At 54.6% G+C, this 21816-nt stretch overlaps 1 protein-coding gene across 3 annotated transcripts; it reads left to right on the top strand.

Moving 5' to 3' along the window:
• Positions 1-897: 897 nt before the first annotated feature.
• On the top strand, positions 898-19963 carry PICK1 (protein interacting with PRKCA 1). Of its 3 annotated transcripts, none has more exons than XM_007975737.3 (13): positions 898-1080; positions 1399-1496; positions 3225-3336; positions 8599-8727; positions 11647-11713; positions 12952-13041; positions 14761-14814; positions 15916-15978; positions 16716-16849; positions 17235-17327; positions 18023-18073; positions 18558-18702; positions 19128-19963. In XM_007975737.3, the coding sequence occupies exons 2-13, from the start codon at positions 1456-1458 to the stop codon at positions 19394-19396; spliced, it is 1248 nt and encodes a 415-aa protein (XP_007973928.1). In that variant the 5' UTR covers positions 898-1080; positions 1399-1455; the 3' UTR covers positions 19397-19963. The 3 variants fall into 3 exon arrangements, with proteins under 3 accessions (XP_007973928.1, XP_007973927.1, XP_007973926.3); XM_007975736.3 differs by having other exon boundaries at positions 898-1133; XM_007975735.3 differs by having other exon boundaries at positions 1025-1231.
• Positions 19964-21816: the final 1853 nt, after the last annotated feature.

The following is a 21816-nucleotide window of genomic DNA, read 5'->3' as shown; positions in this document are numbered from 1 at the left end:
TGGGATATGTGGACAGTCCTCCTTCTATATCTTTCCTCCATGGCTCCTGGGGCAGCTGGGGAAGCAAGCTGGATGGGCCTGGCCCCATGCTGCCGGATGAGGTGGATGCCTGGCTGTGGCTCTAGGAGAGCCACCCTCCCTCAGGGAACCCACTTTACACAGTAGCAGTGGCAGCAGAGGCTGGCGAGGAGACAAGATTCGGACTCTTCAATTGGGGAGCACTGAGAGCATCTCCCGAGCCTCAGATACATGGGGACTGTGACCCTCCCTGGGACCCCAGTTGGGCTGCTTCTCAGGAGTAAGGAAGGAGAAGGGGGTGTGAGAAATCTTTCACCATATACCATAGAAAGCATTTACGTCAATGGCCTTGGTTTACCTATGGGGAAACTGAGGCACATAAAGGGAAGGGAGCATGTCCAGTCTGTCCTTAATAGTAAGACCCACTTAATACACCTCTCCTGGCTCTTTGTTTAGTGTTTGGACATTCAAAGACCCCTAGACTAGGCGGCGGGAGTTTCAGGGCCACGATCCAGATCGTATACCAACTGTGTGTGGCCCCGCACAAAATCACTCCCCGCTCTTTGGCACTTAAGTTGGCGAAACTGGGATGGGCTGGGACCTCAAAGGGCCGTTCTAGTAGGGGAGTCACAGGCCCAGGTGGTGAAGGGGTGAAAGGGCACGTCTCGCGGTTTATAGTCCACTGAGCCTCGCCGGAGGTAACCCCAGCTCGGGGATGCTTTCGTTGCCATGGTAACCGCCGGGTAGGCGCGGGCCCCTGCGTGCGGCTGAGGAAGTTGGGACCAATCCTGCCCTTCCCAAGATGGCGGCGGCAGCAGGGCAAAGGGCGGGGTTAGATGCTGTCAGCCTGTCCAGACCTTTCCTCTGTTTTCGCTTGTTCCTACTAACGGCAAGCTTCCGCCAATACTTGTTCTTGTTCTTGGTTCCGAGCGTCCCGAGAGCCGGGAAGGGAAGGATTGTCTGCAGGGATTGGAGCAAATATCCAGTGTGGGAAAAGGCGGGACTTCCGCGTCCTGCCGGAAGTGACGTGACAGTAGCGGCCACCGCCAGGTGGAACGGCAGGTGGGTTCAGGTACCAGCCTGGCCCGGACCCGGTTGTGGGACCAACGCTTCCGGTGAGCGACAGAGGCAGCTCCTCAGGGCCTGGAGACCCGTGGGGCGGGCTCTGGGATCTGAGCCTATCGCCCTGGCCTGGAGTTCCCCTTTGTACCTAGTAAGAATCACCTACCCAGCCCCCCACCCGGAGACTGCCCCATCCCACTCCAGAGGGGAAGAGGAGGGCCCTGCTGTCCCGTATGAGGGTGATGGAGGGAGGGGTGGCGTTGACATTTATGCACTTCGGTTCCCTAAATCCTATGCTCCTTTCTCTCCCGGATCCAGTTCCCCATTCCCCTACCGAGCTGGGCAGTTAGCCAGCCCACTCCAGCTCTCGGAACCATGTTTGCAGACTTGGATTATGACATCGAAGAGGATAAACTGTGAGTATTTTATTCCCCCAAGTTCCAGCAGTATAGGAGCCCCAAGTTTCTCATTTCCCAGGGCTTTCCAGTCCCACAAAGCCTTGCTTCTCAGCGGTGGATCAGGTGTTGTACTGAAGCAGCAATGGACCCTGCTCTGCCAGGAGCTCACTATTTGTAGGGGGCTGTGGACAGTTAAAAGGATAATCACAGCTCAGTGCCATAAGGGCACTATTAGCATGACTTGGTGACAAGAAGAGCAAAGCAGATGGAGCAGTGCTTCTGCTGGGGTGGTCAAGGAAAGCTTCATGGAGGAGGTAGCAATTGAACCAGGTTTTGAAGGTTGAATAGGAATATTGTAGACACACCTTCCTTCCCAACATAGATCGTTAGTAGGACAGATTTTCAAAAATTAGATTTGTCTTCCCATTAGAATATATCCTCTTTCAGATCAAGGAGTGGGTGCAATGCCTTGCTCTGTGCTCAGCACTTAGTAAGGGGCCTGACATCAGTAGGTTGTTAGCAAATTTTTTTGAATGAATAAGTGAATCAGCGTGAGTACTTATCATAAAACACCAGTCAATGCTAATTTATAGTGGAAACTGAGAGGTAATTGAGCAGTTGAGAGGTGGGACTGGTGGACGGTTTAATAGAGGAAGACTCCTTGGAGTAGGTGGCCGTCATATTCCATAGATGCCTGATAAGGTGACAAGGACAGAACCTGGCTCAAATCTCAGAGATCGAATAAATGAAAGGGAAGGGCGACCAATTTTTTTTTTTTTTTTTTTTTTTGAGACAGAGTCTCGCTCTGTCGCCCAGCCTGGAGTGCAGTGGCCGGATCTCAGCTCACTGCAAGCTCCGCCTCCCGGGTTCACGCTATTCTCCTGCCTCAGCCTCCCGAGTAGCTGGGACTACAGGCGCCCGCCACCTCACCCGGCTAGTTTTTTGTATTTTTTTTTAGTAGAGACGGGGTTTCACCGGTTTAGCCAGGATGGTCTCGATCTTCTGACCTTGTGATCCGCCCGTCTCGGCCTCCCAAAGTGCTGGGATTACAGGCTTGAGCCACCGCGCCCGGCCGGGTGACCTATTTTTATGGAGTGCCTGCTGTGGACTGGGTTGCTGTTAGCGCCCTCCATGCATGGTTAGAAGAACTCTAATAAGGGTGCTCATCCCCATTTTATGGATGAGGAAATTGAGATTCTTGGGTAAGAGGGTGACTTACCCAAGTCCCATAGCTGGCTGGGCACGGTGGCTCACGCCTGTAATCCCAGCACTTTGGGAGGCTGAGGCGGGCGGATCACCTGAGGTCAGGAGTTAAAGACCAGCCTGGCCAACATGGTGAAACCCCGTCTCTACTAAAAATACAAAAAATATTAGCCAGGCATGGTGGCAGGCGCCTGTAGTCCCAGCTACTCCGGAGGCTGAGGCAGGAGAATCACTTGAACCCCGGGAGGCGGAGGTTGCAGTGAGCCAAGATTGTGCCATTGCACTCCAGCCTGGGCAACAAGAACAAGACTCTGCCTCAAAAGAAACCAAGTTCTGTAGCTGATAAATGGCAGAGCTGGGGTTTGATCCCACATCTGCTTAACTCCAAGAGCTGTGCATGTTCCAGCACAAAATGTTGTTTTGTCCAAGGGAGGGAGAGAAAAAGCTGGGCAGCCAGTGGAGCCCCTCAGGAGTTTTGGAGGGCCCACCCCCTCCAGTCATCCTTCCGCCAGGAGAGTCAGCCTCGCTTGCTTTTCTTTCTAGCGGAATCCCAACTGTGCCTGGGAAGGTGACCCTGCAGAAGGATGCTCAGAACCTGATCGGGATCAGCATTGGAGGAGGGGCCCAGTACTGTCCCTGTCTCTATATTGTCCAGGTATTGGGCGCTTTGGAGGGGGGCACAAAGTACATCCCTACTTGGGCATGACAAAGGCAGGTTTATTTCTCCACGCTGCATAGCTGACTCCTTCTCATTCTTGAGGTCTGACCCTCTCAGAGGGGCTTTCTGATCACCTGCACTGCATTGGTCTGCCCTGTCTTCTCCCCTATGTCGCTCTGTTTTTTTCCTTCTCAGCACTTAGTACTTGTTATTTGCCCTCTGTCTAGTAGAGTAGACTCTTTGCACTGAGGACAGTGTCCTGGTTTGCTTTTTCACTGCAGTAAGCACCAGATACAGTGCCTGGCACATAGTGGACGTGCAATAGAAATTGACTATTGAATCAACAAAACCATCAGCCTTGGGTACTAGCCAAAATGAAGTGTCATAGGAATATGATGGAATAATGGCCTGAGTTCAAATGCAAGCTTCTTCCCCACTTGCTAGCAAGTTACTTAACCTCTTTGGGCCTCAGTTTCATCACCTAGAAAGGGGGGATTTAAAACATGTAGACATAATCGTCTCTGGGTTCCTGTGAAAAGTCAATAAAACAACATAACACACTAGCACTTAAGAAACGTGCATTGGCTGGGCCCAGTGGCTCACGCCTGTAATCCCAGCACTTTGGGAGGCCGAGGTGGGTGGATCACGAGGTCAGGAGTTTGAGACCAGCCTGGCCAACATGGTGAAACCCCATCTCTACTAAAATACAATATAGCTGGGCGTGGTAGTGCACGCCTGTAGTTCCAGCTACTCGGGAGGCTGAGGTAGAAGAATAGCTTGAACCTGGAATGTAGAGGTTGCAGTGAGCCGAGATCACGCCACTGCATTCTGTGCGTTCCAGCCTAGGTGACAGAGTGAGACCCTGTTTCAAAAAAAAAAAAAAAGAAACATGCATTAAGCAGTAGCTGCTGTTATTTTCCAGGCAGCTGTACATTTTCCCAGATGCTCTACCAGTGGTGAGGAACACTCTTGTGTCTCTTGTAGACGAAGCTGCACTGGTGATATTCTGTCCACTGTGACTCAGGAGTGGTGACAGACCTGCTGTGGGGCCTCCTTCACTGTGTGGCTCATCCAAGTCAGTGACCTTGCTGTAGCCTTGGGAAGACCCATTCTAACCCTCTCAACTGGGTAGCCACTGGTGGCAGATGGGAAACTGGCCTCTGTGAGGATCTTGCTAAGGAGTCGTTTGTAGGCCTCAAAGACAGATTCCCAGGATTGACCTGGTCTTGCTTCTGCTCACAGTGCTGCCTCCTTCATGAGCCATTTGGCCTCCTGTGACCCAGGAGGCATTAGCAAGGCCTCCCCACTGTAATCCCAGCGCTTTGGGAAGGTGAGGCGGGCAGATCACCTGAGGTGAGAAGTTCAAGACCAGCTTGGCCAACATGATGAAACCCTGTCTCTACTAAAATACAAAAATTAGCCAGGCATGATGGCAGGTACCTGTAATCCCAGCTACTCGGGAGGCTGAGACAGGAAAGTTGCTTGAACTCGGGAGATGGTGGTCGCAGTGAGCCGAGATCATGCCACTCTACTCCAGCCTGGGCGGCTGAGTGAGACTCCATCTCGATAATAATAATAATATAATCGATTTTTTAAAATTCCATTTTGTTTTTATCAAAGTGCCATGTGACTTGCCTCTACAAAGTCAAGAGCATTAAAAGTCCTGTGTCAAATAATAGCAAGCCACTGCCCTTCCCCTGCGCACCTCACTCGGCTTTCTCTGTTTCTTCATGCATGGGCTTCCATTTTTCTCAATAGTCTCACTGTGTCGCCCAGGCTTGAGTGCAGTGGTGCAATCATGGGTCACTGCAGCCTTGACCTCCCCAGACTCAGATGGTTCTCTCACCTCAGGCTCCAAGTAGCTGGGATTACAGGCACGTGCCACTAAACCTGGCTAATTTTTGTGTATGTTTTGTAGAGACGGGTTTTGCCATGTTGCCCAGGCTTGTCTCAAACTCTTGGGTTCAACTGATCCACCAGCCTTGGCCTCCCAAAGTGCTGGGATTATAGGCATGAGCCACCACTCTCAGCCTATCCTGTTATTTCTTGATCTGTCACCTGTAAATATCTATTGACTTTGCCTCGTCCGGTAGATGAGAATTTAGTTCTTCCCTTGACCAGTCTGTTTCCTCTCCTCCCACCTTTCCAACATAGTTATTTTTCCATTTTTGGCTAAATTACTATTAGTACAACAGATATTTTGTTCGGGAAATCTTTTCCAAGTGCCTCCTAGGCTCCGTTGTAGGCACTAGGGATAAAAAAGTGAAGAAAACAAAGATCCCTCTCTTACAGAGCTCTCATTCGAGTCGAAACAACTCTATGTTTAACTTCCTGAGGAATCTGTGTTTCTTTTCTTAATTCAGCCTTTTCTTCTTCTTTGAGAGGGTGGGGGTAATTTCCTGTTTTGTTTTTTTCATTTTGCACTCTTCTTGTTTTCTCAGTATGTTTTCCACAATTTCCTATCTTCTTTTTTTTTTTTTTTTGAAATGAAGTCTTGCTCGGTTGCCAGGCTGGAGTGCAATGGCTCAATCTTAGCTCACTGCAACCTCTAGCCCCTGGGTTCAAGTGATTCCCCTGCCTCAGCCTCCCAAGTAGCTGGGATTACAGGCACGTACCACCATGCCTGGCTAATTGTATTTTTAGTAGAGACAGGATTTCACCATGTTGGCCAGGCTGGTCTTGAACTCCTGACCTCAAGTGATCCGCCTGCCTCCACCTCCCAAAATGCTGGGATTACAGGCGTGAGCCACTGTGCCTGGCCCCATCTTCTTCAGTCTGTTTTCTGCCCTGTAGTTTCTCCCCCTTGTGCCCTCCCCCTGCCCCTCCTCTTTGGATTCCCCCATCTTGGGGGTCCCTTTCCTGGTTTACTCCCTGGTCTCCCATGGAGAATATCCTCTTGTAACTTTCTGAGAAAGGGCACGTGGGATGTCAATTTTTTGAGACCTCGGGTCTGCGTGATTTGGTCATTGTGGTTCCCATTTTCCTTTCAGTTGACATTTTGGCTCATCAGATTCAAGAATGAATGTCAAGGTTGACAATAATTCCTGTGTGAATCGTGATGGCCTTGTCACATTATCTTTTGCTGTCACATGGCTATTGCCATTCTTATTTGTGAGCCTTTATTTGTGATGTTTTATTTCCGATCTGTGAGGACTTCGAGGACCTTCTTTTTGTCTCTGGTGTTGGGAAGAGTCGTGATGATAGCTGCAAGCACAGTCTTTTTTTTATTGTGCCAGATCCTCAGAGGGTGATGTCATTGGGAACACCGTGTCTTTCTTGTCATGTATCTTGATGATGACATCCTGCTTTCTGTATTCTCTGTTCTGTTTTTTTCTATTTTTTTTATTGTGGTAAAATTTACCATCTTAACTTTTCTTTTTTTTGAAACAGGATCTTGCTCTGTCGCCCAGGCTGGAGTGCAGTGGCACGATCACGGCTCACTGCAGCCTCAACCTCCTGGGCTCAAGTCATCCTCCCACCTCAGCCCCCTGAGTAGCTGGGACTACAGGCACACACCACCATTCCTGGCTCATTTTTGTATTTTTTTTTTTTGGTAGAGGCAGAGTTTTGCCATATTGCCCAGGCAATCTTCCCACCTCAGTTTCCCAAAATGCTGGGATTACAGGTGTGCACCACCATGCCCAGCCCTTGGTCTAGTTTTGAATTAGATTGTTTGGTTTTTGTTGTTGAGTTTTAGGAATTCTCTACAAAGCATAATCAGCTAAGAGGAAAAAAAGAAAACAGTTTTAGGAATTCTGTATATATTCTGGATATTAATCCCTTATCAAAAATGTGATTTGCAAATATTTTCTCCCATTTTGTGGGTTGCCTTTTTACACTGTTGATAATGTTCTTTTCTTTTCTTCTCTTCTCCTTTCTTTCTTTCTTTTTTTTTTTTTTTTTTTGAGACAGAGTCTCACTCTGTTGCCCAGGCTGGAGTAAAGTGATGGGATCTCAGCTCATTGCAGCCTCTGTTTCCCAGGCTCAAGCTATCTTCCCACCTCAGCCTCCCAAGTAGCTGGGACTACAGGCGTACACCACCATGCCCAGCTAATTCTCGTATTTTTTTGTAGAGACTGGGTTTTGCCACATTGTCCAGGCTGGATGGTGTGTTTTGATGCACCAGTTTGAAAATTTGTTCAATTTATTAAGTTTTTCTTTTATTACTTGGGTCTTAGCTGTCATATCCAAGAAATTACCGTCAAATCGAATGTCATGAAGCTTTTGGGCTAGGCATTTTTCTCAGTTTTATAGTTTTAACTTTTACATTTAGGTCTTTAATCAATTTTGAGTTAATTATTATTATTATTATTATTATTATTTTGAGACAGAGTCTCATTCTGTTGCTTAGGCTGGAGTGCAGTGACATAATCTTGGCTCACTGCAACCTTTGCCTCCCAGGTTCAAGCGATTCTCCTGCCTCAGCCTCCTGAGTAGCTGAGACTATAGGCGCCCACTACCATGCCCAGCTAATTTTTGCATTTTTAATAGAGATGGGGTTTTACCATGTTGGCCAGGTTAGTCTCGAACTCCTGACCTCAGGTGGCCTGCCTGCCTTGGCCTTCCAGAGTGTTGGAATTATAGGCGTGAGCCATTGCGCCTGGCCTTGAGTTAATTTTTATATATGGTGTTAGGTAGTGTCAACTTCATTTTTCACATACTATTGTTGAAATGACTGTCCTTCCCCATTGAATGTTCTTGACACCCTTGTCAAAAATCATTTGACGCCAGGTGTGGTGGCTCATGCCTGTAATCCCAGCACTGTGGGAGGCCGAGGCAGGTGGATCATCTGATCCAGGTCGGGAGTTTGAGACCAGCCTGACCAACATGGAGAAACCTTGTCTCTACTAAAAATACAAAATTAGCTGGGCGTGGTGGTGCATGCCTATAATCCCAGCTACTCAGGAGGCTGAGGCAGGAGAATTGCTTGAACCTGGGAGGCAGAGGTTGTGGTGGGCAAGATCACACTATTGCACTCCAGCCTGGGCAATGAGAGCAAAACTCCGACTCAAAAAAAAAAAAAAAAAAAATCATTTGACTGTATATCTGAGGCAGGAGGATTGCTGGAGCCCAGGAACTCAATGCCACAGTGAGCTGTGATCACGCCACTGCACTCTAGCCCAGGTGGTGAGATGCGTTCTCAAAAAACGAGAGCAGAGGGTAGAGTGGAAGACAGGGCCAGGCAGTGGTCAGGTGTCTTCCCAAGTTCCATCTTAGCCCTCCCTTTCTTACCCCACCACTCTCCTTATGCACCCACAGGTATTTGACAACACCCCAGCAGCCTTGGACGGCACAGTGGCAGCTGGCGATGAGATCACCGGTGTCAATGGCAGGTCAATCAAAGGGAAAACCAAGGTGGAGGTGGCGAAGATGATTCAGGAGGTGAAGGTAAGGGCTGCTGCAGAGCAGGTGTCCAGAGGCAGCCACACATGCTTCTGAGACCTCCAGGCTGCCAGAGGCCCCATCAGGCCTGCAAGGGGGTATCAGCCCTCACAGCCCCCTTCCTTGGCACGTGCAGGGTTAGGGTCACACTCCAGCCTCCCTCGTCCATCCCTCATTCATTCAATAAATAGTAATCATGCTCCAGGACTTGTGCTGAACCTTGGCAAGAGAGTGGGCGGCAAGGCCACAAGGTCCCCGTGGGCTCCTGGGGAGCTGACAGACTCGGAACCATCCCTTAGGCAAGCCCATGTGTCCAGTCAGCGCTGGAGCTGAAGCTAAAAGTCCAAGGTGATCCTACCCGGGTCAGTAGACACCCAGTAATGTCAGCCGGGTCATGCTGGGCCTGCGAGGGCTAAGAGACAAGGAAGAGCACCCTTTCCCCATCCTGTAGGAACTTTCGGTCCCATGCAGCCTCCTGGGCTCATCGACACCCAGAGACCCCCCGTCCCAGGCCAGCTGATCTTCTGCTCTATGGACCAGAGTCACACACTGTCTGCCCCTGCTTTCCCCCACCCCTGCTGCTACAGGCCCAGGCCTCTCTGCAGGGACACTCCCTCCTGGAATGGCAGGCAGCATCCTGGCCTCTCCCGAAGCGAGGATGCAGCCCTTTTGCCATTTCCTAGCGATGTGGCTGCTAGCGAGTCTCAGGAAACCAATATTGTGAAGGAACTGATGTGCAGGCAGTGCACAGACGCGGGGTGATTTAGAAGTCTTGGGGGCAGGGGTCCCCACTGTGAGTTGACCTTGGCCAAGGGTTGCAACCACCTCCCTCAGCCCCACTTCTGTCCTCCGGGTTCTAGCACCCCTGATAGTCCCCCTTCCTGCCTTAAGCCAGGCCAGCCGCTGCTCCATCCTCTCTCCCCTTTATCCTCCTGTCCTACTCCTGAGTGGTCCCTGCTTCTCTCCTTCCTTGCTATAGGGAGGAATATTCCCATCCTGTACATTCTCCTATTCCAGCCCCTTTAGCCGTAGGACAAATCGGGGCTTGGGGCTGGGGCTCAGAGCTCTGCTGTAAAAAAAGGAAGCAGCGGCCGGGCGCGGTGGCTCAAGCCTGTAATCCCAGCACTTTGGGAGGCCGAGACGGGCGGATCACGAGGTCAGGAGATCGAGACCATCCTGGCTAACACGGTGAAACCCCATCTCTACTAAAAAAATACAAAAAACTAGCCGGGCGAGGTGGCGGGCGCCTGTAGTCCCAGCTACTCGGGAGGCTGAGGCAGGAGAATGGCGTGAACCCGGGAGGCGGAGCTTGCAGTGAGCTGAGATCCGGCCACTGCACTCCAGCCTGGGCGACAGAGCGAGACTCCGTCTCAAAAAAAAAAAAAAAAACAAACAAAAAAAGGAAGCAGCAAGGTTCATTGAGACCCCAGCTGCCAGTCTACATGGCCTGGGTATCACTGCCCCAGGCGTCCACTCTACATGGTCTGGGTATCACTGCCCCAGGCGTAACCTGTTAGGCAGAGGAACTGATCACGGGAACAGGTGCAGGGGGTCTTGTTCTGGCCGAGTTGGGTTGTGTGTGCCCTCTTCGGCAGCCCCTTCCCCCCTCCCCATCTCTGCTCGTCAGGTCCCTCCCTGTCCTCTCAGGCTTGGTCACACCAGCTCCTCAGGTTGCCCGTGAGGACAAGAGCTCTTTGTGTTTGCACACAGCCATGACAGGGATGCAGCATTGGCCCAGCTCCCCTGTTTGGGTGCTGGGCAGGGATTACTCTTCCGTCTTACAGGTGTCCAGAGGCGGGGAGTGACCTGCTTGTGGTCACACAGCTGAACTGCAGCCCGCTTGCCGTGAGCCTATAGCTTCTCCCTGTGGGTGGCCCCTGAGCACGCCTGTGTTTTATTCTGGGGGAGCAGTTCACACCCCACCTCTGACTCTGATCGCATCTCTCATTTTGGTTTCCCTTTGGGACTTGATTTTTAAATCCTGTTTTATATGTGGATGAATGTGGTCCCAAGTTCAAGGGTTTTTGGTTTGCAAGGATGAGAGTGAACACAGTAGCCTCCCGTGCTCAGGGAAATCCTCTTGGGAGAAGCCTGTGTCTCCTGAGCAGTCGTTAGAAAGCGGTTTGTGTGATTCCCTGATTCGCATCAGCCTTGGGGGCTGGGGCTGCCCCTGCCCCTTCCCCTTGGTGCCCTAGCACCAGGCACAGAGCAAGTGCTCAGATGTAGCCGTTCAATGAGTAGAGGGATTCCTGGGGATGGGGTGGTTTGCCGGGGAGGAGGGAATAATCAGTGTAGGGAAAGGACGCGGCAAAGGCTTGGAGTGTGGTTTGACTGGGGAGGGAAGAAGGAGAGCCTGACCTGACTGAAGCACAAGACATCAGAGACCGGGCTGTGGGCCCTGTGTAGGCCCTGTCCCCACTGATTCCCCAGGGCTTGGATGTAGAGCAGAAACGGAGAGGCCTGGGAGCAGACAGAGTCACAAGCTGGGGCCATGTCACAGCTCTCAGCCTGGCCCCTTACTGGGGCTTAGGATTCTTTTTTTTTTTTTGGAGACAGAATCTCATTCTGTCACCCAGGCTGGAGTGCAATGGTGCGATCTCAGCTCACTGCAGCCTCCGCCTCCCTGGTTCAAGTGATTCTTGTGCCTCAGTCTCCTGAGTAGCTGGGTCTACAGGCACGCACCACCATACCCAGCTAATTTTTGTATTTTTAGTGGAGATGGGGTTTTGTCATGTTGCTCAGGCTGGTCTTAAATTCCTGACCTCAAGTGATCTGTCCACCTCAGCCTCCCAAAGTGTTGGGATTACAGGTGTGAGCCACCGTGCCTGGCCTTGGGCTCAGGATTCTCAGTCCAGAACAGTCTTGGTGGGGAAGGGCTCAGGGTCTGGAGCCTCCCTCACTAGTCTGTGTGTGCTGCTCTTCCAGGGGGAGGTGACCATCCACTACAACAAGCTGCAGGCGGACCCCAAGCAGGGCATGTCCCTGGACATTGGTAAGCTGGTCAGAGCAGTTACGGGTGTCCAGCAGCCGCCCTGGATGGGCCCTGGCCCAACGGAGAAGTGCCCCAGCCAGCCTTGCCCTCCCCTTTATGACAGGAGAATCCAGAGTTACATGGCTGTGGGCTCTGACTTCTGACCAAGCAAATCTGAAAGGCCTGGGAGGACCCCCGGTGCTCTCCCTGCATCTGTTCCTGTACTCTGTCCCTGGTTTCTCACTCCCCCGTGTTTCACCCCTACCTCCCCACTTCGGCCACCTCCTCTGGGAACTTGCTACCCTAGGGTTGTCCTTTGCAGGCCATCGCCTTGGCTTCCACGGCCCAGGGCCTCTCTCTTCATAAAGGCAGAGCAGCCTAACCCTGGCCTGGCACCTCATGCCCTCTAGCACGACCGCCCTCAGCTCCCAGGGACTCTGGATCTGAACTGGAGCTCAGGCACTGGGCAGAGGGTCTGCGCCCTGGGATAAGAGGGTCCCTCCTGTTAGAGGGGCTGAGCCTTGGTTCTGTAGAAACTTAAGACTCAAGAGCTGGACAGCAGCTTTGAGTCCTCTGGACCCGCTGCTTCACATTACGGATCAAAGCCTGAGACCCAGAGAGGGCGCTGCAGCCCCTAGTGAGCGCGCCCCCAGGTCTCTCAGCTCTGGAACCCGGCAGCCCTCTTCATACACCCTAGGGCCAGAGGCCAAGGGGCTAAGGGCAGACTGGATCTGTCCAGGAGCTTCCTCCGAATCCCTTTCGTTCCAACACAGGACTAAGTCCCCTTCCTGGGACTAAGCTGGTGAGATGCAGTAATTGAGTTTGGGCTCCGAGCTTCATGGTCATTGATGGCGCCCATTACTTTCACATAACCAGCCCAGGGGCCCCTCTTCTCCCCTTCCCCTTTATGCGACACCCTAGGTCCTGGTGTGACACAGAGGAGGGAAGAGGCCTCCTTGGCTTCCATTGGCCGGTGCGGAGCCCGGGCGGCACTGGGCTCTCAGGACCACCAGCTGATGTGCAGCAGGCCCTGGGCGAAGCCCTCCGTGTTCAACTGCCCAGACTGCCAGCACCTCTGTGAAGCAGAGGGAATAGGGCAGGGACCTAGGACCTCCCCGCTGGACATTCCCCACTTCACAGCCACCCCCAGCAGTCCTTCTGCCCCCTGTGGGATGCTCCCTGTGAATGGAGGTATGGCTGGGGACAGGGATGGCCTCTGGGCAGCCACAGACTCACCAAGTCCTTCGTCCCCCGCTCAGTGTTGAAGAAAGTCAAGCACCGGCTGGTGGAAAACATGAGTTCGGGGACTGCAGATGCTCTGGGCCTGAGCCGGGCCATCCTGTGCAATGGTGAGTCCCTTCCCACCCAGCTTGGGCCCCGGGGACTCAAGCCCAGGCTAGGAAGACAGGAAGGGCACCATGGCTGCCCACCAAGCTGCTATGGGTCCCGTGGGCCTGACCCTGGCCTCTGCCCGTGGAGCTGAGAAGTCACCATCTCTGCATCCCCAGAGGCCTCTCCAGCTCCTGGAGTGTCCACAGCTGTCAGCTGGGCTGTCCTAGCCAGTGTCCCTCAGGTCACAGATGGGGAAACAGACTCAGTGTGGGGTGGTGCCTCTGCCCCTGCCCTCAGCTCCCTTACCCCTCACCCCAGCACTCTTGCTACCCACCTCACGCCTCCTTTGTCCAGGAGGTGGCGCTGCTGCCCTTGCCTCAGCAGGTCCTCCCTTCGAGGTGGCTGCCCAGGCGAGCTGAGAGGCGTGTACATGCACATTTACACACGCATGCACACATGCGCACACACTTCCCCTCCCCGGGGTGGCCAACGAAACACTTGGTCCCACTCCTACCGTCGCCAGTCCGAGTTTAAAAATAGCAGGAGCTCTGCAGTGTGCGTGTGGGGTAGATATAAATACCTCTAGAAATTGTAGGCTCAGCTGGGCACACTGGGCTTTATTGGCTAGGGAAGTGGGGGTGGGGTCTGAGCTTGTTCCAAATGGTGTACAAAAGTGGCGGCTGCTATTTTCAGCCTCCTGGTGCCTATAAATCTCTGTTACTGTAGTTACCAGCCGTTGAGATGAAATTAGAACTGGTTGTTGTGTTTTTCCCCCCAAACCTTGCAATTTCCCTGGCCTTAAATAGGGTTTCTAAAATTGAAGCTCTCATGATGTCCCATGACCCAGCTAAAAACAACAGCACGACGCTTACATGGCTCCTTTCCTGCCGGCTGGCCGGGTGCTAAGGCTCTGGGGAGCCCAGGCCTGGAGGCCACTGGGTGGCCAAAGCCTCACCAAGACCTCTGAAGTGCTCCCTTCCTCCCCTGACAGCCTGTCACACAGCTTCCTCCCTGCCCAGAGAGGCCTGAACACAGCCTCCGCTCCTCCCCGCTTCTGCTCAAAAACCCTGACCCAGGTCAACACAGGAGACTGGGGAGCAGAGAGTGCCCAACTGCCCCACCTCTCCCCTGCAGCCCTCACCATCACACCGCTGCCCATCACCCGGCCACTGGGCTGGCTTCTCTGCTGGGCTTTGAGCCTTGAGAGCAAGACTTGGCTCAAAGTGAGCCTGACATGGTGGCTGGCACACAGTAGGTGCTCAAGAAACCCCAGTTAAACCAATGAATATGATCACCAAGGCCTCTTCCCAGTGTGAACTCTCTCAGCCTTCCTGAATTTCCCCTTCCCTCCCCAAGTTGCAATTTTCCTTCTGAGCCATCTGTGTGCTTGGGAGGCAGCGACCACGTCCTGCCTGCGCTGGCGACCTGGCTGCTCCATCTCCATTCCTATGGCTCCTGCCAGCCTTCCTCCCCGGCTGCCAGCAGGCTTTGTGATAGAAGTGCAGGGGCTTCGCCTGCTAGGCAGGGACCCTCCACTGGCCATGAGCAGGGCCTAGTCGTTTACAAAACACCTTTGAACCCAGCTGACCTGAGCTGCCAAATCCCCCACCCTGGGACCCCTGATCTTTCCCATCCTGGTTCTCCTCTGGGGCTGCCTCTCCCCTCCCCAGCCTGGCCCTGGGCCTCCTGTGGCTCGCTGAGCCCACTGACCTCCCCTCTTCTTTGAATCCTCACAGATGGGCTTGTCAAGAGGCTAGAGGAGCTGGAGCGGACCGCCGAGCTGTACAAAGGTGGATCGGGGGTGGCCTCGTCCTGGCACGGGCTCTACCCCAGGGAGCATGCTGTCAGCAGAGTGGCAGTGGGGGTGCTGGCACTAGGAATACCAACCTACAAAATCCTGGGACCATGGGCATTAAGAGTTCTTAAAAATATATATATACTTCTTTTGAATTTAAAAATAACTCAGGGACCAGGCGCGGTGGCTCACGCCTGTAATCCCAGCACTTTGGGAGGCTGAGGCGGGTGGATCACTTAAGATCACGAGTTTGAGACCAGCCTGGCCAACATGGTGAAACCCCATCTCTACTGAAAATACAAAAATTAGCCAGGCATGATGGCTTGTGCCTGTAATCAGTATTCAAGAGGCTGAGGCACGAGAATTGCTTGAACCAGGGAGGCAGTGGTTGCAGTGAGCCAAGATCACACCACTGCACTCTAGTCTGGGCAACAGAGCAAGACTCCATCTCAAAAAAAAAAAATCTGGCCGGGCGCGGTGGCTCAAGCCTGTAATCCCAGCACTTTGGGAGGCCGAGACGGGCGGATCACGAGGTCAGGAGATCGAGACCATCCTGGCTAACACGGTGAAACCCCGTCTCTACTAAAACAATACAAAAAACTAGCCGGACGAGGTGGCGGGCGCCTGTAGTCCCAGCTACTTGGGAGGCTGAGGCAGGAGAATGGCGTAAACCCAGGAGGCGGAGCTTGCAGTGAGCAGAGATCCGGCCACCGCACTCCAGCCTGGGTGACAGAGCGAGACTCCGTCTCAAAAAAAAAAAAAAAAAAAAAAAATCTGACACTCATAAAAATTCAGAGAATAGCACCTGTAAACATAGTGAGAGTCCCCCGGAATCCCATGCTGTCCCAGGGCTAAAGCCCACAGCAGGCTGTGTGCCCTGCATCTTACAAAATCCTGGTGCCCCTGTCTGATGGGGCTCCTCACGGGGTGGGTTGGACTGAGCTTTTACCCCTGGGCCGTGGTTGGGTGGTTGGGAAAGGCTGTGTACCAGGGCCTAGCGGAGGCCTTAGGTGGGGTGGGCAGTTGGAGGCCTTGCCCTGGGCCAGTGTGGTCCCCGCCGTGCGTCACCGTTCCCATCACTCGGTCTCTCCCACAGGGATGACGGAACACACCAAGAACCTCCTACGGGCCTTTTATGAGCTGTCGCAGACTCACCGGGGTAATGGCATCCCCCAAACCTGTGGCGTGACCCTGGGCAATCCCTGGGGCCTCCCACTCCTGTGCTGAGGTGGGTCAGACCCACAGCGCCTGACCTCAGGCCAGCTCTGGGCTGGGCCTGGTCCCAGGTGCTGGGATTTGCGATGGGTCTGCGGGGAGCGTCTAGATTAGCTGGCCTCTTAAGGGCCGCAACGATGGACAGGCCTCACCCTGTCTTCTTCACACTGCCACTGGCAGTGCACAAGGCCCTTGCTTATTTATATTTCTGACAAACCTGTAATTCTGGGCAGGCTGACTGCAGCTGACCCCAGCTATCTGCAGAAAATGAAGCCCAGACTGAGGAAAGGGCCACACCGCTCCCGAGTGGTGAAGCTGGTGTTCCAATCCAGGTGTCCAGACTTGGACCAGTGTTCTGCCTCAGGCGGCACCACCTCCTCAAACCTTGACCCAGCCTTCTCTCGCTGGTCCCTCTGGGGAATGGGGGCCAACTCCCTTGGTGTGTACACTCAGGACTTTTGGGGACATAGACCAGCTCTTGGAGGTGTCAGTTCAGTTTCCTCCGGGTGTAGACTCAGCTCCTTCAGGGGGTTTAGACCAGCTCTCTTGGAAGTGTAGACCCTGTGCAGACATTGGCCTCCAGCCTGCCAGGCCTCCTGCCCTGCTTCTCCCCAACAAATCCCTGGCTTCTCCATTAGGGGGCCAAGTAGGGGCAGCCTTCAAGGCAAACTTGTCCTGCAGCCTTTGGGGACGTGTTCTCCGTGATCGGGGTGCGGGAGCCCCAGCCAGCTGCGAGCGAGGCTTTTGTGAAGTTCGCCGATGCCCACCGCAGCATCGAGAAGTTTGGTATTCGGCTTCTGAAAACCATCAAGCCGGTAGGTCCTGTTGAGCACACGTGTGTCTGGCATGTCGGGGTGGGGAGGGGAGAGTGTGGCTTGCAGAGAAGGTCCTATGCTGGAGTCCTGTGCCTGGGTAAAGCCTCTGGCTCGGTCGCCCACACAGTGGACCGTGAGTGAGTCACTGCACCTCCTTGGGCCTTGCCATTGACCTCTGCTGGGCTTCTGACCTGGCTCGCCACTGAGTCACAGCTTGCCCTGGGCCTGGCACTAGTCTTCTCATCCTTGAGAGAGACAAGGGATCAGGGAGCACTGTCTGGCTCTGACGGTTGAGTCCACCAGCAGGGGTGATGCATCAGTGCCATTCTTGTCACCCTGGCACTCCCTGCTGTGACAGCCTCAGCATCCACCCACCTTCTTCCAGATGCTGACGGACCTGAACACGTACCTCAACAAAGCCATCCCAGACACTCGCCTCACTATCAAGAAGTACCTGGACGTGAAGTTTGAGTACCTGGTGAGTAGTCCACGTGCCCAGGCTGCTAGGGCGAGCGCTCACTCTGGAGATCTGCCCCACTTCAGTCAGCCACGCCGCAGCAAGCGAGGCTAGCCAGAGCCGACAGCATGTCTGCTCAAAGCGTGGGCCCAGGGGCCCAGGGAGGTGCATCCAAAGCCCTGATGCGCCTGCACAAAGAAGCATCTGAGAGCCTGGGGTGGGCATGGCTCTTGCTCTCTGCACTCTGACCCCTTGGGATTTGTTGCCTTTAAACAATGGGTTAGACTAAGTGAGTGAGCGTAAAGTGGGTGTCAGTGAATGTTTGTGAGTTTTACATTTAATTATTCTATAGTCAAATGAATTGAGGGAAAATGCTCCATTAAGCAAGCCAAGTTTCCTTTGCTGCAGGACTTTTCAGAGCTTTTGATAGGCCCATGTGCAGTGTGAATTTTCAAGGGTCTTCCTAAGCTTCTTTAATGACAGACCCCTTTTTTCCCAGAGCATCTCTTGGGCCTTGAGTTTAGTCAACTCTGGGCCGCCTAAGCCTCAGGCCCTGGTCATGCCCCAGCCTCATGCCTCAGTCACCTGCTACTGCCCTCTCTGGGACTCCCTGAACACCTGTGCCAGCCTCTCCCAATGCGTGTGGGTGATGGGGGGTGGAGCTGCGGGCCTGGGGTGGGGGTAGCCACTTTGACAGCCTCACCTATCCCACACAGTCGTACTGCCTGAAGGTGAAGGAGATGGATGACGAGGAATACAGCTGCATTGTGAGTGTTGGAGGGGGTGGAGGGCTCCTACCTTCCCCCACCTGATCTGCCAGGGATAGCAGGTGGCTCAGGCCAACCCGGGAGAGACTGGGGGACTTGGCTGGACTCTGGTTCCTGGCGATTTGGGGCCACCCTCCCCAGTCCTGCTGGGCCTCGGGGTGCTGGGCACCTGGCCAGGGAACCACTTCCTCAGTCTGGGGGGCTCTTGGAGGGAAAATCGGATTTTTTCACTCCTACGAGGCACTTTTAAGTTTTTGATGTTTTTGCCGTTGGGATCCATCTTGTGGCCAATGTTCATTGAATGTGGCAGAGGTGTGGGTTTGGTGTTTTCCTCTCTTCAAAGCTATCACTAAGTGCTTCTGAGGAACACTGAAGTCTCAGAAGTGAGGTCTCAGGAATGAGGAACCGCCGTGGGGTGAAAGCGCGGTGGGGTGCGGGGCGAGACTGTCCCTGAGCAGGCCCTCCTGTCCCACCCCCGCCCCAGGCCCTAGGCGAGCCCCTTTACCGGGTGAGCACCGGCAACTACGAGTACCGCCTGATCCTGCGCTGCCGCCAGGAGGCGCGCGCCCGTTTCTCCCAGATGCGCAAGGACGTGCTGGAGAAGATGGAACTGCTGGACCAGAAGCACGGTGAGCGCCGCCCTCCTTCCCGGCCACTCTCCATTTCAGAGGTGGGAAAACACGAGGCCCAGAGGGGTAAGGTATCACCTGAAGTCTCAGGGCCAGGCCACAGCCCAGATGCGAAGCCCCTACAGGAGCCCAGCCACCTGCCCAGAGTCTGGCCTGGGTGGGGCTAGCCTTTGCATGTGGGCTCCGTGGGCGGCCGTCCATGATCCATTGACCCTGCAGCCTCCTGCGTTCCCTGAACTGGGAGCTGGGAGACCCCGGGCTGGGCAGCCCCTGCCTCTGCCCCTTGCCGGGTCATGAGGGATCAGGGAAGTGCCCGAGTGGGAAGCCCAGGGGAGACGAGAGGTGGGCCGGGTGGGCTGGGAGAGTCTCCTCCGAGGCAGGCAGCCAGAGCCCACTGCTGCCTGTCCCCCGACCTCCCACCCCAGTCCAGGACATCGTGTTCCAGCTGCAGCGCCTCGTGTCCACCATGTCTAAGTACTACAACGACTGCTACGCGGTGCTGCGGGATGCCGATGTCTTCCCCATCGAGGTGGACTTGGCGCACACCACACTGGCCTACGGCCTCAACCAGGAGGAGTTCACAGATGGGGAGGAGGAGGAGGAGGAGGAGGACACGGCAGCTGGGGAGCCGTCCAGGGATACACGAGGGGCTGCTGGGCCCTTGGACAAGGGTGGAAGCTGGTGTGACTCCTGAGTGCCCCGCGGGTATGGCGCCGGGGGCAGGGTGCGTGGGAGGACGGAACCTGGGAGTGGGGCGGGGTCGCCAAGCAAGGGGGCGACGCATAAAGGCCTGCTGGCTTGGGGCGCCTGCCTCCCTGCTCCTCTGTCCTCGCACAGTGAACCTGGGCTCCTGCCCAGGACAGGCACCAGGGTCATGGCCTGGGACCTGGACACTGGCCCCTCCACCCTCCCTCCCCTCCCGGCTCTCCGGCCAGAGGGAGAGCTTGGTCTCTGGACCTGCCTTAGGAAGGAGAGGGAGGGCAGGAAGGAAAAGAAAGGACTTGGAGGTGGCAGGAGTCCGGGCCCTGCTCCTTGTGGGCACTCGCACTGCCCCCGGAGCCTGCCGGGAGTGGGGCCGGCGGTGGACAGCTGAGGTTGGGGCCAGTGTCTCCTGGGCACCCTTGCCTCGCCCCAGACCAGCCCGTCCAGTCCCCATCACACCTCGGCGGCCTTTATTTATTCTCTTCCCCCAGCTTGGCCACTTCTTTGAAGGAGGGCTGGGCTCTGGGCCTGTATCGAATAAACAAACCTGGATGGCGCAGTGGTCGCAGTGGCTTCAGCCCCTCCTCGTCTGCCCCTCTCCTCCACCATAGTGCCCTCGCGGTGTGTCATGTATGCCTCACTGAAGCGTTGCAGGGCTGGCACTGTGGTCCCCTTACCGCTGGTGATTTGAGGCTCAGAGAAGGATCCCGCCCAAAGCCACACCATGTGTGGGGACACAGTGGGATTTAACTCAGATCTGTCCTGAAGGCCTGACTTTGCCACCTGCCTCCAAAGCTTTCTGCTTTGTGGAGCCTTTTCTATCTCACCCTCCCCGCCCCCTGCCCCCAATCTGTGACCTTTCTGTGCTTCCAACAGGAAATAAACCTTTGGGGAAGAGAAGGGCAGACATGGAGCCAGGGCGACTGAGCCCCCAAGTAGGGGAGGGTGGTAAGGGGCAAGTGCTGACTCCAGGTGCACCTGTGCCCCCGGGCAATGGGGAAAGGGCTGTGGGAAGAGAGGTGTGGAGAGAGGCCATGGGGAGTATCTGCAGAGTGGCAGAAACAGGGTGGCCGCTTCTGCTTCTGGCCAGCCTCGGCCTGGTGTGATCAGTCGTAGTGGCCCTTGTCACTCTAACGTGTTCCAGTTTGGACGATGAATATGGCCATCCTGATAATGGGAGGGGGCAAGAGGGTGTGCGAGGCGGGCTGAGTCCAGGATGGAAAAAGGGTTTGAGCTTTGAGCATGCAGTGCTGGGCACAAACCCAAATGGGAGGCTTGGCAAGGGTGCGACATAGAGGAGGGGCCGGCTGTCACCAGGAGCCCACCTGGGTCCCCGTAGAGCCATCAGGCCTCACCACGTCCCTGAAGGGGGCAGCCAGAGTGGAGGCCAAGGGCACAGGCTGGAACTGACAGCCTGGGTTACTTCCTGATCTCCCTGGGCCTCAGTTTCCCTATCTGAAGTGTGGCACCTACCTCACTGGCTTGTTAGGAGATTAAATGAACATCTAGAAAGGGCTTAGAACAGGGCTTGGCACAGAGTAAGCACTCTTAAGTGTTAAAGTCAAAAGGGCTGGGCGCGGTGGCTCACGCCTGTAATCTCAGCACTTTGGGAGGCCAAGGCGGGCGGATCACAAGGTCAGGAGATCAAGACCATCCTGGCTAACACGGTGAAACCCCGTCTCCACTAAAAATACAAAAAATAAGCTGGGCGTGGTGGCAGGCACCTGTAGTCCCAGCTACTCGGGAGGCTGAGGCAGGAGAATGGTGTGAACCTGGGAGGCAGAGCTTGCAGTGAGCCAAGCTTGTGCCACTGCACTCCAGCCTGGGCAACAGAGCGAGACTCCGTTTCAATAAATAAATAAAATAAAATAAAATAAAGTCACACGTAGTTGCTGCTCTAGTGGCACACGGGAAGCCATAGGTTGTATAAGCAGAAGGTGGCCAGGCATCTGTGAGGCTCCCCAGACCTTCCTGGGGCCTGGATGGAATATGAGGGCCAGCAGGGACCAGTGGGGAGGGGTCACTATGGACTGGGCTGGAAGGCAACGGGAGTTTGCAGAGGGAAGGCGGCTTCCTCTGCAGGGGCCTGTTCACCACGCTCATGATTCAGAGGGAGGCAAAGAAAGAGGGGGTGTGATGTATGGGAGGAGGATAAATATGTAGAGGGAACAGATCGCGTCTTGCCAGATTCGTGCACCTGGATCCAAGTGCAGGAGGTCAGTTGTCAAAGTGCAAGGGAGATGTGGGACACTCCGTGGGGAGAAGGCAGGTGCTGGGATCAGCGGATGACCTGGCTGCCAGCACAGTGTCCAGAGCAAAAGCCCCTGGCCCTGGACACCCAAGTTTATCCTCTAGGGGGAGAGATGCCCTCTGGGAAGGTGAGGGGACATGGCCACCTAGTGGAAGGCAGCA

The sequence above is a fragment of the Chlorocebus sabaeus genome, chromosome 19 (assembly GCF_047675955.1).
Source record: "Chlorocebus sabaeus isolate Y175 chromosome 19, mChlSab1.0.hap1, whole genome shotgun sequence".
NCBI classification, from domain to species: Eukaryota; Metazoa; Chordata; class Mammalia; order Primates; family Cercopithecidae; genus Chlorocebus; species Chlorocebus sabaeus.
The sequence above is the reverse complement of the archived record's forward strand: the minus strand, read 5'-3'. Positions and strand labels throughout refer to the sequence as shown.